This window comes from Podarcis cretensis (genome assembly GCF_951804945.1).
Source record: "Podarcis cretensis genome assembly, chromosome: 13".
Lineage (NCBI taxonomy): Eukaryota > Metazoa > Chordata > Lepidosauria > Squamata > Lacertidae > Podarcis > Podarcis cretensis.
This window is the reverse complement of record NC_137182.1, coordinates 49,485,532-49,502,284: the sequence shown is the minus strand read 5'-3', so window position 1 is coordinate 49,502,284 and position 16,753 is coordinate 49,485,532. Positions and strand designations below refer to the sequence as shown.

The window sequence follows — 16,753 nt, the reverse complement described above, 5'->3', positions numbered from 1 at the left end:
CAGGTGGCCAAATGGGGCTGCCAATACCCAAAGGGAGAATCAGAGACGTAACAGAAAGACAGATGGAAATTCGTCACCCAGTTTGTTTGAACTGAGACTTTTGCCCTGGTCAAAAGTGCAGATCTGTGGTTTTCCTATCTTGACTTCTAAATGGGTTTCTGTATGGGTGATTAGCACTGTGGTTGTTACTCCATCCACTATGACTGAACCCTTGACAAAAACATCCCATCCTATGGGCTTGTGGGAGTATGGAACCGACACACTGTTCCTGGTGATATGGATGGTCCAGTCGATACCCAACCACTAGAGACGAACGCACCCCCATCTTTCTGTTTGCATTGGCAGAACCCCCCCATCCTCTCTCTTTCTCTAAATATTGTTCGCACCTTGGCACCTGGGCTCCGGGAAAGGGCCAAAGGTGTCCTTTTTCAGAGCCAGGCATTCTGGGAGGAGAACAGAAAAGTTCAAAATCAAATGATCAAAAATTCATTTTGTTTGCCACATCATCCTAGTTTGTTCTCCTCCATCCCATATGACAACTCCCTTCTAATTGTAACCTAGTGGCCCCTTATCTCTAAGGGATTGTCTGCACTATACTTCTTTGACGATCACTCGTAGCCGAGTAAGATCTTCTTCCATGAACATGATCTCAACTGTGAGTCTGTAAGTAACTGTGGAGGCCAAATCTGGATCCACACGTCCTTCCACAGTGGTGTCAAGATGCTGTCAGCGGCTCCCAGATGGTTGCCCAGGAAAGTATAAAGACAAGGATAATTTTCTTACAGTCCTTTTTTATTTCAAACCTTACAGAGAGAGGCTATAGAACCCAGCCTCTTGGATAATGAGTCAATCTCCCCACCCTGCCCATCTCTCCCACTTCCTCAGTCATCATCATCATCATCATCACCTCCTCTATGGGTGCCACTAAGTGCCCTCTGTGTTTGAGCTCTCATATACAGGGGTTCATTTTGCTCTCTGCATTTTTCTTGAAGCTGTCAAGTGGTGAAAATCATGTCCACCATCCCCCTAGAAGGTACCTAAGGCATTGTCTGCACTGTACATTCAAAGCTGGGTCATGCAATTTTAAACAGTCACAGTTTGCCCCAAAGAATCCTGGGAATTGTAGTTTATTAAAGATGCTGAGAGTAGTCTGGAGACACCTCTTTCCTCACAGAGCTACAATTCCTAGAGTGGTTTGACATCCATCCCTTTCCCCATGGAATGCTGGCAATTTTACCTCCGTGAGGGGAATGGGGGTCTCCTAACACTCAGCATAGTAAAAAGCTAAGAATAAACGGGGCACTCAACATTTCAAATTGAGGGGATGTTATGGAACCATGGTACCTGAACCAGGAAGTGTTCTGAAGCTAATGACAGGTGATTTTATTGAACTAGATATATCAAATGCATACCATCAGTGTCACCTGTCAGTATTAATTCAGATGTTGGACCTCAACTCCTGGTGGCTGAAAAGTACTGCATCTTTTACAATGTACTTTAACAATGTCTAGATGTCTCAGAGAGATGGACAGACAGACAGACAGACAAAACACCAGGAGAATGCAAATGAGTGTGTGCTCTCATATATAGAGAGGAAAGGGTCTCTGTATCTTTTGCACTATTCAATCCAACAATCACTTTGTGCATTATTTCCTCCAGCTCCTCCTGTCTGACCATACAGCCTTGGTGACATTGACGAGGTTCCCCGATTAAGCGGGAGGAAACAAAAGCAACACAGACTTGAAGCCAACAGTTGATTTAAGATTTACAGGGAGAGGGAAGGGAAACAGGTGGCTGCGCCAAAAAGGGCAATCAGAACCCAACACAAAGACAGATGGAAGTTCATCAACCAATTCACTCTGCGTTGAGACCTCTAAACTTTGGCCCAGCCCACTGTGCAAATCCGCAGTTCTCCCATCTTGGTTTTCGTATGGGTGCGTAGCACTGTGGCTCCCACCCCATCCACAGTCACTGATGCCTTGACAAAAACCTACCGTCCAATGAGCTTGTGGGAAATACTAAGTGTAAGCATGGGGTGCACACTCTGTTCCTGTTGATACGGCATGCCTTCTAATTGTCCCCATTTTCCAGGGACAATCCTGCCTGGAATTACAAAAGCCATCCTGGTTTCTGATTTGACCCCAGGGTGCTTGTCCCGAGTGGTGATGGCAGGAAAGGACCATCCTGTTGCCTCTCCATGGCTACTGCTGCTGGCCTTCTCCCTTGGGCAGCTTGTAGTGGTTTCTGGAGAGCAGATGAAGAGGGACAGGCAGAGGACAAGGCTGCCCTGGGCAGGAAGAAAGGGGAAGCAGAGTGGAGTGCAAGGAGCCTTAAAAAAAATGTTTTGTGCCTGCATGCAGGGACGGAGGAAGGGGGGTGCAATGGGGGGCAGCCCACCTGGGGTGTCACCACTGAGGGGTATGACAAAATCTTGGGCGGCGCTCACCATGGGGCCTGCAGTGCGCCCGGGCCACGCATCTCTCCTGGGAGTGACACCGTGGCTTGGGCGCCCGCAGGCTCTGCGCTGCCCCAAACAGTCCGCCGGCCACCTCCCCCTCAGCTGTAGGGCGGCCGAGTGGGAGGAGGCAGGCAGATTCTTCAGAGGCCCTGTGGAGCAACCTGCCCTGGCTGGTCCCGCCCCTGTGGCAGCTGGCCCCGCCCCTAGCCACAGGGCACGCACGCCGCCCCAGCTGCCCAATCAGCTTGCTCTGCCGCTGTGCACACGTCTAATCTTGCCCCTTTCTAAAATTCATTGATTGGTGTGTTTTTCTTTTTGTAAATCTACGAAATAATAAAATAAAATCAGGATTTGAAAAACCAAAGAAATAAAATTATCAAAAGAGGGGAGGGGAGGGGGAAATGAAATTCTCTCTGGGGGCAGGAGTGGAATGTGGGCTTGAGGAGGGTTAGTTGTGGGGGGTTGAGAAATGTCCTTATTTTCATCTGAGTAATGTTGGGGTGTGTGACATGGTTGGCTACAATCAGGGCTGGTACCAGACTTCAGGAGACTCCTGGCACTGTCCAGCTGATATCTGCCTTTTGTCTCTGAACCTACCCTGCCCTTTGCCTTGGCAGAGCCCGCTTCCTCCTTTCCCATGATGCCACCCCATACCTCCTCCCCTTGCCCAACCTCTTACTTAAAATATATATAAAAAAATGCAACTTTAAAATTTCAATATTACTGGATAGCTCAGTTGGTTAAAGAGTGGTGCTGATAATGCCAAGGTTGCAGGTTTGATCCCCATATGAGGACAGCTGCATATCCCTGCATTGGGCGTGGGTGGCGCTGTGGTCTAAACCACTGAGCCTCTTGGGCTTTCCAATCAGAAGGTCAGAAGTTCAAATCCCTGCGGCGGGGTGAGCGCCTGTTGCTCTGTCCCTGCTCCTGCCAACCTAGCATTTTGAAAGCACACCAGTGCAAGTAGACAAATAGGTACCACTTTGGCGGGAAGGTAAATGGCGTTTCCATGTGCTCTGGCTTCCGTCACGGTGTCCCATTGCACCAGAAGCAGTTTAGTCATGCTGACCACATGATCTGGAAAGTTGTCTGTGGACAAACGCCGGCTCCCTTGGCCTGAAAGTGAGATGAGCGCCACAACCCCATAGACACCTTTGACTGGACTTAACTGTCCAGGGGTCCTTTACCTTTTACCTGTAGGGAGTTGGACAAGATGATCCTCAAGGTCCCTTCCAACTGTGCAATTCTATGATTCTGCGATATGAATAAAAGAAACAAACACATTCCAAGAAAGGAAGGGAAGCCAAGGTTCACATCTGTGCATATATCTCCATTTACGAGGCATCGCCCAGGTCACCTTAGGCAGGATTGGGACAGTGATTTACTAGAGAGAAGCATGAGAAAGCAGACCAGTCTCAGGTAAATGGGAAGAGTTGGTGCATGTGTGACAAAAGCTCCATTAGAGCTGACTTCCATGGTTGGCAGTCATCTGCACGGTGGCCTTGGGACAGGCTGACATGGATAGGAGCTTCTACAAGGACTTTTGCATTGCTTCCAAGCAGCTATGGGAATAGGGCAAATGGACTCACAATCTACCTGGACCTCTGTGGAAATACAGCACCATAAACTATGCTTTTGTGATGAAATGCTGCCACCTGCTGGCACATAACAAGAAGGGCAGTTCTGACAGAAATAAAATGCAGTGGATAATGGGATCAAGCCTTCCAGAGAAATCACAAACTTTTGTCTACAGTGAACTCAAAACCCTTTCAGGTTTTTACTGAATTGTGCAGACTCTTTCTCTCTCTCTCTCAAATGAATCTAATCTCCAGGTATTGTCAGATATCATAAATCCCTGTCACATCTCTTTCCCCAGCTCTCAAGGCTTTGTCTTGTTTTTGTTTTCTGTTAATCACATTTTCCTAGTCTGTTCTCATCCATCCAACATTGCATTTCCCTTTTAAAGGTGATACCTTATATCTTAGGCCCCATCTGTACTATATAGTGGTACCTTGGGTTACATACATTTCAGGTTACATACGCTTCAGGTTACAGACTCCACTAACTCAGAAATAGTACCTCGGGTTAAGAACTTTGCTTCAGGATGAGAACAGAAATTGTGCTCCGGCGGCACGGCAGCAGCAGGAGGCCCCATTAGCTAAAGTGGTGCTTTAGGTTAAGAACAGTTTCAGGTTAAGAACGGACCTCCGGAACGAATTAAGTACTTAACCCAAGGTACCACTGTATATTTAAAGCTGTATCATGCCACTTTAAACAGCTGTAGCTTTCCCCAAATAATTTTGGGAAATTTTCTGTTTTACAGTTTAAAATACTCATTTAAACAGCCTTAAATATCAATGACTTCCCTTCCTCTCTTTCTGTAGTTCATTTTGCATATCATAAAACCCTGCATATTTTACATAAACTAAACCATTCAGTATCCCATTATTACATCCATCAAATCTTATCTACACATTACGTCAGCTTAAGTTGCCATTATTCTTTAGTTGGGACCTCGCCTGTTTTCCATTTTTGGGCTAATGGAACATGGGTCACAGTAGTAGCATGCATAAATAACCTTTTTTTGACACCTGGGAACCCCCCCCCCCAATTCATTATGAATTATTTCCCAAAACTCCTTTACCCTTTTATAGGTCCACCACATATGAAAGAACATTCCCTCAATCTCATTGCATCTCCAGCACTTGTCTGATTCTGTCTTATACATCTTAGCAAGCCTACTCGGAGTTAAATGCCATCTGCAAATCATTTTCAAGCAGTTCTCCTTCAAGGAATAACATGCTGTCATCTTCAAATCGCTTTCCCAAAGTTTCCCCCTGAGATTAAAATCTGTATTATGTCCTGTATCTATTGCCCAGTGTGTCAAAGAGGCTTTGACAAGCTCGTCTTTTGTTTCCCAGTCTAATAAGAGATTGTGCATTTTAGATAAAAAGTTTTTTTCTTTGTTTTGCAGAAATTCTTTTTCAAGTTGTGTTCAAAATGTTCTGTCGATGTGAGACACCTCCTTGAGCTCAAAAGCGAAACACAGGGCTTTCAGTGGTTGATGGTGGTATTGGTTTGGAGGAAAATCACTGTGCGTAGTTCCCACAATGATACAGACACTTACAAAAACCTCCCTGCTCTGGATCTTTGCCACTGATATCTACTGAGCGATTGAGAGCAAGAGGAAGGGATGGGTCAAGGCAGAGATATCTTTATTCAGCTTAAGTCCAAGACACAAAGGCAGGTACTTAGGAAGCTGAATGGTTCCACTGGTGCATCTAGCTTAGTATTGTCTACCCTAAACACCAGCAGCTGGCTCTCCAGACTTTCAGATAGGAGTCCTTTCCGAGTTCTACCTAGAGATGCTAGGACTTGAACCCGGGATCTTCCTCAAGCAGAACACAACTTTTTGGAGGATTGTGGTGTCAGTACATTTCATTCCCATTTGTTGTTTGGAGTCAATAAAGAAAACAAAATACTGAAAATATGTTTTTTCTGTATCTATGTGCTTCTACCATTGGGGATATTTATAGTTATATCTATATCTATATGCAAAGATCAGGGTTTCCCAAACTTGGGTCTCCAGCTGTTTTTTGGACTACAACTCCCACCATCCCTAGCTAGCAGGACAAATGGTCAGGGATGATGGGAACTGTGGTCCAAAACCAGCTGGAGAACCAAGGTTGGGAAACATTGGCATAGATAAAAAGTACGTCTGAATTTAGGAAAATGGATAGGTAGGATGAAAGTCAGTTGGGAAAAGCTACTTCTGAGCTTGGGAGGAGGTGGGGTTGTGGGCTTCACACCCACCCCACGTGCGTGGGGGCTATTCCCAGCCCCCGTGAGATCAGGGGAATCCTCGGCCATGTCATCCACCCAGCCAGCCAATCGGGTGGCAGGGGGGCGTGGCCGACCCTATTTAGGGCCGGCGCGGCCGAGGATCCCCCTCTTTTCGCCGCGCCAGCCAGCTGATTTTGTTTCCCACCCTCCCTTCCTTTAGGTAGGCTCCTTGACATTGCTACGGACTTCGGTTGGTTGCTGCAAGGGGCCTGGTAGGAATTTTCCAATTGGCAATTGGCTTTATCCAATTGGTTTTTCGCCTACCTTGTAGCAACCCGTCACAACTCCGCGGCATTGGCGGTTAGGCATTGGTAAGGGAGGGTTAAGAAGTATGTGACGGGGGGAGGAAGCGCCATCGCCTTCCCCCACAGCAAAGGGTAGTCCGGGGGGGGGGGGGCGTTGCCCTGTCCGAAGCCCATGGAGGTGTGGGCCTAAGGCATGCCCCCGGGCGGTGACCGCGGGGGAGCTCCTAGTTGACGTGCCTCATCAGGACTCCCCTGCTGGTGTTAACCCTTGCCGATCTTCATGCAATCGGGCTGAAGCCGGCTAGTTGGTAGGACCAATGCCTAAGCCAATACCGCTCATTCCTGTAATCAATAAAGTTGTGGCCTATTTTGCCCATTAACCTTAATACTTGGTGTCCTGTGTCTTTATTTCTTCCTGGGGGGAGGCGGGAACTTGCCACGCAAATGGCTACCTTGGAGGACAGCCTCGTGTCCGCTATATGGCTTAGACTATATTTCTCATTATCTTCAGGCAGCACAAACATGTAGTCCAAATAACTGAAGGGCATCTGTTTGGAGAAGGTTGAGCTGCCACTACAGGACCATTCCCAAGAATTCTAGCCAAGGCACCCCATGTTAACAAAATGGAGGTTTATTAAAGCAACAAAAGCAACCAACATTATTCCTTACAGAAGAAACTCCCCTACAGCTCATTAAAAACAAAAGAAATCAAGAATGCTATGCAGCAGAATAAGGATAAATTGGGAAACCTTGGAGGGGTGCAGCTGCTGGTAATTAAAACTTATATGTTTTAAACCTTGGGAAAACACTTAAATAAAAAACAAAACAAAACCCAAACTGTTCACCAGGGTTTAGCAAGCCCTGGAATTCCCCTTACCTTCAAAAGGACCTTCTTGTAGGTTGTGTTGGGAGGGAATCCACGGAATGTCACAGTCCAACTGCAAATGAGGGTTGTGGAAGCACATGTGGGGACATGTTGGTACCTGCCCCACACCTGATAAGTAAGTTAGGGGAAATGACATGCACACATGCTTGGCCTGATTAGGCCCATGGGCTGGAGTCTCCACATACTTACACCAACCGTGGGCAACTTCTCTTCTGACCTCATACTCTTCTTTCCATTATGGTGTGCTCTGGAGGGCTTCAAATATCATCTGGAAGATGCTTCTTGAAATACCAGGGCTGTAATGGGATCCTCTTTCTTTCTGCCAGAAATGAACCATGTTTCTGGAAGATGGGTTCTGGTCTGTGGGCCTCTTCATCAGTTTGAGCTACAGAATATGTGTACACCCATCTGTCTAGCGCACAGCACCTCCTTCCATAGCAGGTTCAGCATCTCTGAACTCTTCGGCCCCTTTTAACATGTCCTCTTTCTCAGGGCAATTGGCAGTGGTGAATCCTTGCCTCTTCTTTTCTCTCCAGGCAGCTTTCTTTATGCCATGGCTTTGCAACCAAATGTGCATTCCATACTTTAGGTGTAATATCCTCTCCAGGACTGAGCCAATAATAGACATCCTCTTGTCAGAATCCTTGTGGGAACTGGAAGAGGCACACCTTCCCTTGGGTCTCAAGATGGCTCCAGACCTCAGGCAAGATCTATCTTTAGGCCTCTGTCCCACCTTCTGATCTCTTCTCTCTTCTTCAACTTGGACATTGTCGCTGTCCCAGTCTCCTGCTTTCTGCCACTCACATACGTTCCTGAACTGGGGCTGGCCTTCTATTTGCGTGTAGCATTGCTTGCAGGGGGTCTCTGGCCGTGTCTGAGAAGCATCCTTAGGGACCAAGATGGAGATGCTCCCAGACTCTCTTTCTACACCCTCACCTTTGGTTTCCGAGTGAATCCAATCCGAAGGAGGGTCTGGCAATTCACTGTCTGCATCCAAAGAAGATGCACACGAGTCTCCAGAGGCCTCGGATTCCCCTGAAACTTCAGAGCTCTCACTTGAAGCACTTCTACTTTCTTCAGCAGACGGGATGTCTTCCTGGTCCTGCAGAACCCGAGAGCTATTATTGGTGTTGAGAGATGGGGCAGGTGCCATGCCTGAACATACATCATGAGAGTATTTGCTGGCCCGCCTGCTCCTTGGTTCTTGAGTATATGCCACTGCAGGTGTCTTTTGCTGCCCCCTTGCACTAGCTCTATGTCCCTGGGTCTGTAAGGGCAGCCCTTGGCTTTCCTCTTTGGGCATCCCCAAACTGACCCTCCTCCTGTGTAACTGGCTGCTGAGTCTCTCCTGACGTTCTTTGGATGCCTTCTTGACCAGTTCAGCCACCATGTCTTCATAGGCAGTGTGTGAGGAGATGACAAGGCAAGGAAGGATGAAGGACCCCAAGGCTCTCTGGGCAATGTGGGTCTTGAGCAAGTGATCTCTTGCTACTTCAGAAGGCTTAAGGAGATTGTCCCCTGAGACTTCCTGCTTGGGGCAATCAGTATCCATTTTGCCTTCCACAGAAGGCAAATCCAAATACCCCTGAGTTCCATTATTTACTACAGTCCCACATTGGAAGGTCGTTGCACCTGTTGGGACCCCCTGTTGCTGCTGACACTTTTGTTCTGCACCCACTACACATGGAAATTTGGCATCTATTTGAAGAACTGCAGTATGACACACACAGGGCGAAGCAGTAGCATGTGAGATATCTAGAGGCTGAGGTTTCCTCAGTCCTACTGGATGTTGGTTGTTCTGTACCATCCCCTGGAGGCTGGATTCGAGCTGCCACGAAATACTGCATTTATCCCCAATAAATCTTTCAATGCAAGTACATGGAATTGGCTCTTTGCTTTTGTCTAGAGACCTGAGCCCCTGGGATTCAGGAACTTGGCTGGATCTAGGGCTTGCATTGTAATCGCTGAGCAGCGTGGCACCAGGGAACAGAACTTTCTGTTCATGCTTCTCTGGCTCAAGAGGAATCTCCGAGTCCTGTTCTGGTGCCATCTTCTGCATATGTACATGCAGAGTGGATTTCAGTACCGCCTTGTGCCTCAATGCCCTTCCTTTAAGATAGAAAGGTCTGCCCAGGCACTTCCCAGGTTTCATCTCCTGGCTGCCTCCTTTGCCTCCCCCCTCTGGGATCACCATAGTGGGATGGGCTTTTGGAGAAAATAAAGGAAGGGGCTTCTTCGTGGCCCCACAAATACTGATTTTCCCACCACGCTCTACCTGGAGCCGCAGTTCAGTCCGGAAGACTGGTGGCTTCTTCCGCAGGCCTGATTTCGTTTTGGCTTGGGATTGGTCTCCAAGTCCTCCTGTCAGTTTATAGCCCCTGTGGTATCTGGGCTGCAGATGAAGCAAGAATGCCTGTGGGAATTCTTGGATTCGTTTCAGAAAGCCCCACCTGAAGGTCACAGCCTGCCTTCTGGAGTGGGCTTCCCCATGTTGCTTAGTGTCTTGAAATGGCTCCCTACTACACCCAGCCTCTTCAGCCTCAGGAACTATCACCTGAGACCTCTCATTGGCAACTCTAACGCCTTCTTCTCCCTGTGGACTCTCTGTAGCTGTGACTGGCGGGTGCTCACCAGGCACACCCTCTTCTGCTTGGGGACTTTCCCTTTCTGCAGTTACTTCCTCTTTGGATGATGGGCACGCTGTCTGAGTGCTCTGCTTTTCTGCAATCTCTGAGCTCTTGTCCCTTTCATCTGTGGCCTCTCGGCTTTCACCAGCAACTGCTTTCTCCTCTGGTGTTGGTGGGCTCCCAGGAACTATGCCTGTTTTCTCTCTATTCTGAGGATTTTCACCCATAAGGCCAATTTCATCATCTTCTTGGGAGCTTCCTGTAGTTGTGACCCAGGGAATCTCATAAATAATTTCCTCTTCTGCTTGTGGAGCCTCTCCATCCTCTGCAACATCAGTTTGGATCTCAGGAGCGACATCCATTTCCTCTGATGCTTGTGAGCTCCTGGAAGTCACACTCTCAGTCTCCAGATCCTGTGGGCTTTCACCAGCAATGGTCACCTCCTCCCCTGTGACCTGTGAAAACTGACTAGCCTGTTGTTCAGCAGCTCTTGCATCTTCAGTGGCTTCTAGACTCCCAATAGCAATGGCCACTTCTTCATCCTTTTTTGAGCTCTCTGGGCTAGTGGCTACTTGTGTGTTCTCATAAGTGAGGTTCTCTTCCTCTGTGTTATACGGACTTCTCTCACCAGATACAGTGTCTGCAGCTTGTGGTATCTCACTAGCAGCATCTTCTGAGGCTTTCAGTCCGATGAACCTTGCTTCTTCTGTGGCTTGTGAGCTTTCACTGGTAGATAGTTCTTCTTTAACTGCATGTGGGCTCTTTGTATTAAATACCAGTTCCTCAACTCTTTGTGGGGTCTCCCCCGTATAATTTGCTTCCTCTGTGCCCTGCAGAATCTCCAAATAAGTATTATCTGCAGCCTCAGGTCCCAAAATGTTCAGGGCATATGTGGCCTGTGGGCTGTTATTAACTTCCTTCATGACTTCTAGCGGCTCATTTATCACAGAATCTTCTGCTGACATTTGTGGTCTCTCACCAATGGTGTCCTTTGAGGAGCATAGGCTTATCTCAGTAGGAACTCCATTCTCAATTTCCTGTGGGATTCCATCAATGGTGCTCATTTTCTTGTCTCTCTGTGTTTCCTTGGTACTAACGTCAACTTGCTCTACAGCCTGTTGCTCTTCCCGATAGAGAACCTTTTCATCTTCCACAAAGAAATTATCACCAGTGGCACTTTCTTCTTTTTCAGTGTCTGGATCCATACTAATGATTTCCTTGGTGACCTGTGGACAAATAGGAGGAAGGGACTTAGGAGGAGATGGGCAAAATGCTCTCATGGATTTCTGCACAACTTGTGGTAAGCCCCAATGGTGACAGATTTTCCTATGTTTGGTATAGGATTCTAGTTGGTCCTGAGCCTCATCTTGAGAGGCTGCATGGTCAATCATTTTGTCATCTACTGATGCCATTGCCACCGAATGCTCCTTGTAGACATTAATTTCTGGTTTCTCTTTAGCCTCACTTCCATCCAGGGAAACATTCATTGAGTCTGTTCCTGTGAAACATTCATCCATGTGTGGCCAGGCTGCAGAGTTTGCATATATCGTATTCAAGATTTCACTCTGTTGGCTAGGTAAATGCTCTGGATACTCCTGCCTGATGTTCAGCTCCCCCTTATCCACTGCTTCACCCTCCACCAAGGGCAGAAATGTGCTTCTGGGCTTCACTTGGCTATAAAGAGGGGCAAACTTCTGGAAAGGGTCGTCAGGTATGACCTTGAAGCTTCCCATGGGCTGGAGATCAGTTTCTGTGGACTTTCTCCTGAGGTTATGGTGATCTGTAGATGCAGCTGATGATTCAGAAAAAGCTGCTTCAGGGACTTCTCCTGCCTCCATTTCCTGGTGTGGGCTGACCATTTGCTGTGCCCTGTAAGCCTTGGGTCCATGTGTGAAGATGTTCTCACCCACAAACATCGCCTGCCTTGCCTCTGCCAGCTCTTCTCTGGCTACTGGGATGGGGGAGGAGAATCTGCCCAGAGAGTCACAGCTTTTATTTTGGTACTCTGTATTTTGTAGTTCCAAGGGACCTGTCCCAAATGCAGGGTTGAAAATCTTGATAGATTCCAGAATCCTCTTAGGCAGCTTCCATTGTCGCTGTAGCACCATCCTTTGAATGTGGAATTCCAGCTGACTGTAGGTGCTTTGGGGAAGGAATGATGGTTTCTGTAGTAGAATGTAGACATGAGCTTCAGCCCTTTGGAGACTGGGCAGTGGGGGAGCCTGTGACTTGAAGCCATGCAAGGATTTCTGAATAAGACTAGGCAAGCCCCATTCATGCTGTAGCTTCTTTTTTCTAATGTGGAGTTCTAAGGCTTGCCTTTCTTGCTCCAAGAGGAATGGTGTCTTTGCTTCTGAAAACATGAAGGTGGTTGCTGTTCTGGGAATGGAAGGCTGCAGTGGTGTTCCACCCAGACCCTTCATGCCCCAGAGAGACAGCAAATGGTCATGTTGCATGGCCAACTCAACCTGGTCCATGCCTTCTGTCCAATCAGATGGCTGGATGTCGTTGTGTGGCTCCAGAAGCCCATGACTATGAAGGGTCTTGGGGAGAAACTGACTCAATGAAGTTGGCATGCATTGCCAAGTATGTCTGGCCAATGTTGGGGAAATGTCCAGACATTTTTCATCCAAGTGGAGCATCTTATGCTCTATAGTTTCAGACTGAAGTGTGGGGTACACCAAAGGTTGACTTGGCATTGTCCTCCTCCCTATCCTAGTTCCATCCTGTTTCCCTGCAACAGCCACAATCTCTGGGGAAAGCAGCCTGAGGGACTCAAGGACCCTTTGAGGTAAGCGCCATCGGTGAAGTGTAATTCTTTTCAGCAGATTCTGCTCTAGTTCTTGGATGATGGCATCACTGAAGAAGGAAAGCTCATCCAGAAGAACATTCACCTCCATGTGCTGCAATGTCCGGTGCTGCTGTGATTGGGGGACAACTGGGAAAACAGAATGGAGAGATCTCTGGACAAGGCTTGGCAAGCCCCAAGCATGCTGCAACCTCTTTTTTCTCACGTGCCATTCCAGATCCTCCTGAGTCCTCTGCTCAATGAATGGGATCTCTGCTGAGGTGAAGTCAAATATGGTATCCTTTCTGGGCACGGTGGAAAAGGGCACCTGACGGGTGTCCTCCTTGTACAGATAGGATAAAGGTTTTCTGTAGAGTGTGGACACTCCTTCCCTGTGTGCCAAACCTTTGCTTGCAATGTTGAGTTTGATATGAACGGTGATGTCTTGCTCTTTGAAGGGAACCTCATGGGATTGAGGCTGCTGGGCTTTCAAACCAAGTGGGGCAACTTTAAGAAGGTCATGTTCCTTGACTTGGTGGCCAGCTGACTGAGGCAAATGAAACATGGGGTCAACAAGCTCCAGTGAGATTTCAAGAGTTTCTTGGTCCACGGGTCTTTTCAGCACTTGATGCTGGTTGCACTGTGGCTTTGGCATCCCAGAGAAATTTGGTGCTTTCCCCAATGGAAGGCTCCCCAGAATCCTCTTCCCCTTGTGGGCTGCAGACATCTCCTGACTGCCTTTGGGCTCCTTTGTTAGTGGAGTGGAGTGGTGGAGGGACTCCATGACTCGCTTGGGGATGCCCCACCCCTGCTCTATGACCTTACCCTTGATGTGGCCCTCCAGGTGCTTCTTGGTCTCCAAGGTGGCAAAAGGCAAGGAGCTCCTAGGGGATACCCTCACTTCCCCTCCCGAGTACAATTTGGAGGAAGCATGGGGTGCTGTAGGCAGGTGGAACTTTTGCAAAGACTCTTGTGTCACTATGGGCTGGCCCCACGGGTGTTGAGCCCTCTTTCTGATGACATGGGATTCCAAACATTGCTCCTCATTGGCAGGAAGAAAAGGTGTCCTTGCGTGGACAAACTCAGTGGTGTGATGCGACCAAGATGGGGGAGCTAGCAACTCGGGAGCACTGGGTATTATATTGCTCAGGGGTTGAATGTACAGTGTAGGGGGGGCCCATAGGAATTGAATGCCTTTATACTTAACATTCATATCCACACAATCTGCCTTCCCCCGGAGACTTGGCCTTGGCCTGCTGAGTCGCTGAGGGTAACTGCTGTGCGGTAGGGTCAGCTTGGGCAAGGGGGCTTTCCTCTCCTCTGGAACAATTATTATCTGGGAATTCTCTATTAGCTTGTGTCTGGCCTTAAATGACTTCTTTCCAGTTGTAGTCTGGGGGTTTGCTTTGGAAGGAGGGGGAGATTTGAGGGCTGTTTCCCTGGTTGTGGATTCCCAGTGTAGAACGTGCCAGTGAACCTTCCTTTCTCTCTCACCCTTGAAGATGACGCCTCGGCCTTTTTTCCTGTGTGCAGACGATACTGTATCTGTGGTGAGGTGAGATGCCAGCTTCATGTGCTTGAGGGCCTCTTTGACTTGCCTTGGCAGCCCACAACGCCGTATGCAAATCATCTTTTTCATGTGTTGCTCCAGTATCCTCCTCTTTGCCACACTCACGAAAGGGAGAAGCCGAGGCTTCATCAATACAGTAGCCTCCCTCTTTGTGGGGCACAGGAAAGTGGAATCCATACCAAGAGGCAAAAAGGCCCTGAATGACCTGAGGACAACGGATGGAAGACCCAGTTTGTGTTGAACTCTTTTCATGGCCAAATGCTGCTCCAAGGTCCTTGGAGCCTTAGCCATAAAGGGAGTGTCTGCGGTAGCGAATTCAACCCTAGGAGACTTGATATTTTCTTGTGAGACCACAGGTAAGGAACTGGGGAAATGTCTTGCTGCTTTAGGGTGGAATCTCATGCCCTGGTAGTTCTCCTTTTCACATGAAGAGGATGCTTCATTTCCCCTATGCTGCAAAGGAATGTGGTTCTTCTTGCTGAAATTGGATAACTCAGGCAGTTCAGTAGAGGGGCTGTGATCTGCCCAGCTATTGAAAGACAGCACAGAAGATGTGCTAGAAGAGGAGTAGAAGTGGTCCCTCATTTCCCAGCTTCTGTCATCAGAGCTATCATAATGTTCATTCATAGTGAACATGGAATGGTTCTTGAGATGGCTGGGACTCATGTCATACTCCCTGAAAATGGAAACAGCTTGCTGAGTAGAATGGAGTGGCTTTTCCTTCTTCCCCTTGCATTTGGGAAGAACTTGCTCCTTCCTGGATGAAGTTGTTGTTTCTGGGCCCAATTCTGGATGGTGACAGTTTGGTTCAGGTTCACTGTTGCTCCATGGGGAAATGATGTCATCTCTTTGAAACCCAGGGCTTAATCCATGGACACGCAGCACTTCCTCAGCCTCCATGGCTGCCCTGTCACATAAGGCACAGGCTGTATTGTCACATAGCAATCTGCGGGTGGAGGCACAGCGACTGCCTACATTTTGTGGTTCTCTCTCCTGGTGGTTGGTACCTGTAAGCCGAATGAAGGCACTGGTGAGCTTTTCTCCACCTCCAGGTTGGTATGGAACCCACTGACTCGGAACTGGTTGGATGAAGAGCCCGCCAGGGAAGACGAGGACTTAGAGTCTGGGTCCTGGTGGTGGGACAGTGGGGAAGTGCTGGATGTCCTGCCTGCTGCCAAGCAATGAGTCATACAGAACCAGAAGAGTAGGACCTAACTCCCACATTGGAGTCACCGTCTGTTAGGGAGGGCTCCAGAGTGAGAGTGTAGAGGGGAAAGGTGGGGCCGGAGCTAAGTTTCCTGCAACTTCTCAAGCTGAAGGAGTCGAGCCAGGGAAATTTTGCTGGGTTGCTTTCTGTGAATAAAAAGCCAGTTGCATTCCAAGCATCCAGCCTCTTCTCGACCTGTGGGGGCCTGACACTTCCCTGTCAGACCTCATGACATATTTATATATTTATTAGATGTGTTAGAATGTGTTAGGCCCAATTTGTGGGCCTAAGAGTCACTGACTTTATTTGAGAACAGCAGTGAATCTGTGGCCTTCCACATGTAGTTGGACAGCAGTGCCCATCAGCCCTAGCAAGCATGTCCAATGGTCAGGGGTTATATGGGCATTGTAAGCCAACTTCTAGATTGCATTGCATTGACTAACTCAACTCAACTCAACTCTAAGTATTTTTGTGAGATGCTCCTCTGCTAGTTCTCCTGTTTGTATTCTCTCTCCTCCTATAATTTTAAGTTTTGAATACATTTTCTTTTGTTTTTTAAAAGATTTTGGATCTGGGTTTTATTATCTTGAACTTATTGAATGAACCCAACCAACAAACAAATGTGTGTATGTACACTTTCATGGATGCCATGAAAGACCATGTGAATGATCAAATGTCAGCATTGAGCTTGACTCTTAAAAATAATAATAAATCACCGGGATGAACTGATTCCTGCCTGAAGGGCTTACCTTCTTGTTTTCCAACAGCTGCTTGGAGATGGCTTCTGTGTTCCACATGTTCCTTCTAGGAAGAGAGGAGGCAGCAAAGTTATTCAAAGGGAAGAACAACCAATTGGAAATACCACCTTACTAAACAGGGTACTATGCCATCAGGCAGAATGAGGCATGTTCCAAGTTCCATCCCTGGTATCTCTAAATAGGACTGGGGAAAATCCCAGTCTGATTCCCTGGAGAGCTCCCACTGGTCTGCTTTGACAGTACTAAACTGGATGGACCAACAGTCTGGATCTGTATAAGGCTGCTTCCTGCATTCCTGTCTCCTGGTGGCCAAAGCATGCAATACTGTCAGGTCATTTTCAACTCCTTAGAAGTTCATTCAGTATGGAAGT

The 16,753-nt window shown here is 47.9% G+C and overlaps 2 protein-coding genes across 6 annotated transcripts in view; both read right to left on the bottom strand.

The window, feature by feature from the left end:
• LOC307201887 (uncharacterized protein) overlaps window positions 1-16,753 on the bottom strand; it is a 284,712-nt gene that overhangs the window by 125,528 nt on the left and 142,431 nt on the right. The gene's annotated exons all lie outside the window — the stretch shown is intronic.
• LOC307201936 (uncharacterized protein) overlaps window positions 7,160-16,753 on the bottom strand; it is a 31,251-nt gene continuing 21,657 nt past the window's right edge. For 3 of the 5 annotated variants that reach the window (XM_079951487.1, XM_079951485.1, XM_079951484.1), the window contains 2 exons: window positions 16,341-16,428; window positions 7,160-15,424 (listed from right to left, as the gene is read on the bottom strand). In XM_079951487.1, coding sequence (XP_079807613.1) covers window positions 7,845-15,424; window positions 16,341-16,428 — 7,668 coding nt within the window. In that variant the 3' untranslated portion in view covers window positions 7,160-7,844. Of the gene's footprint in view, window positions 15,425-16,340; window positions 16,429-16,753 lie in introns of those variants that run through there. The other 2 variants (XM_079951486.1, XM_079951488.1) reach the window with 2 other exon arrangements.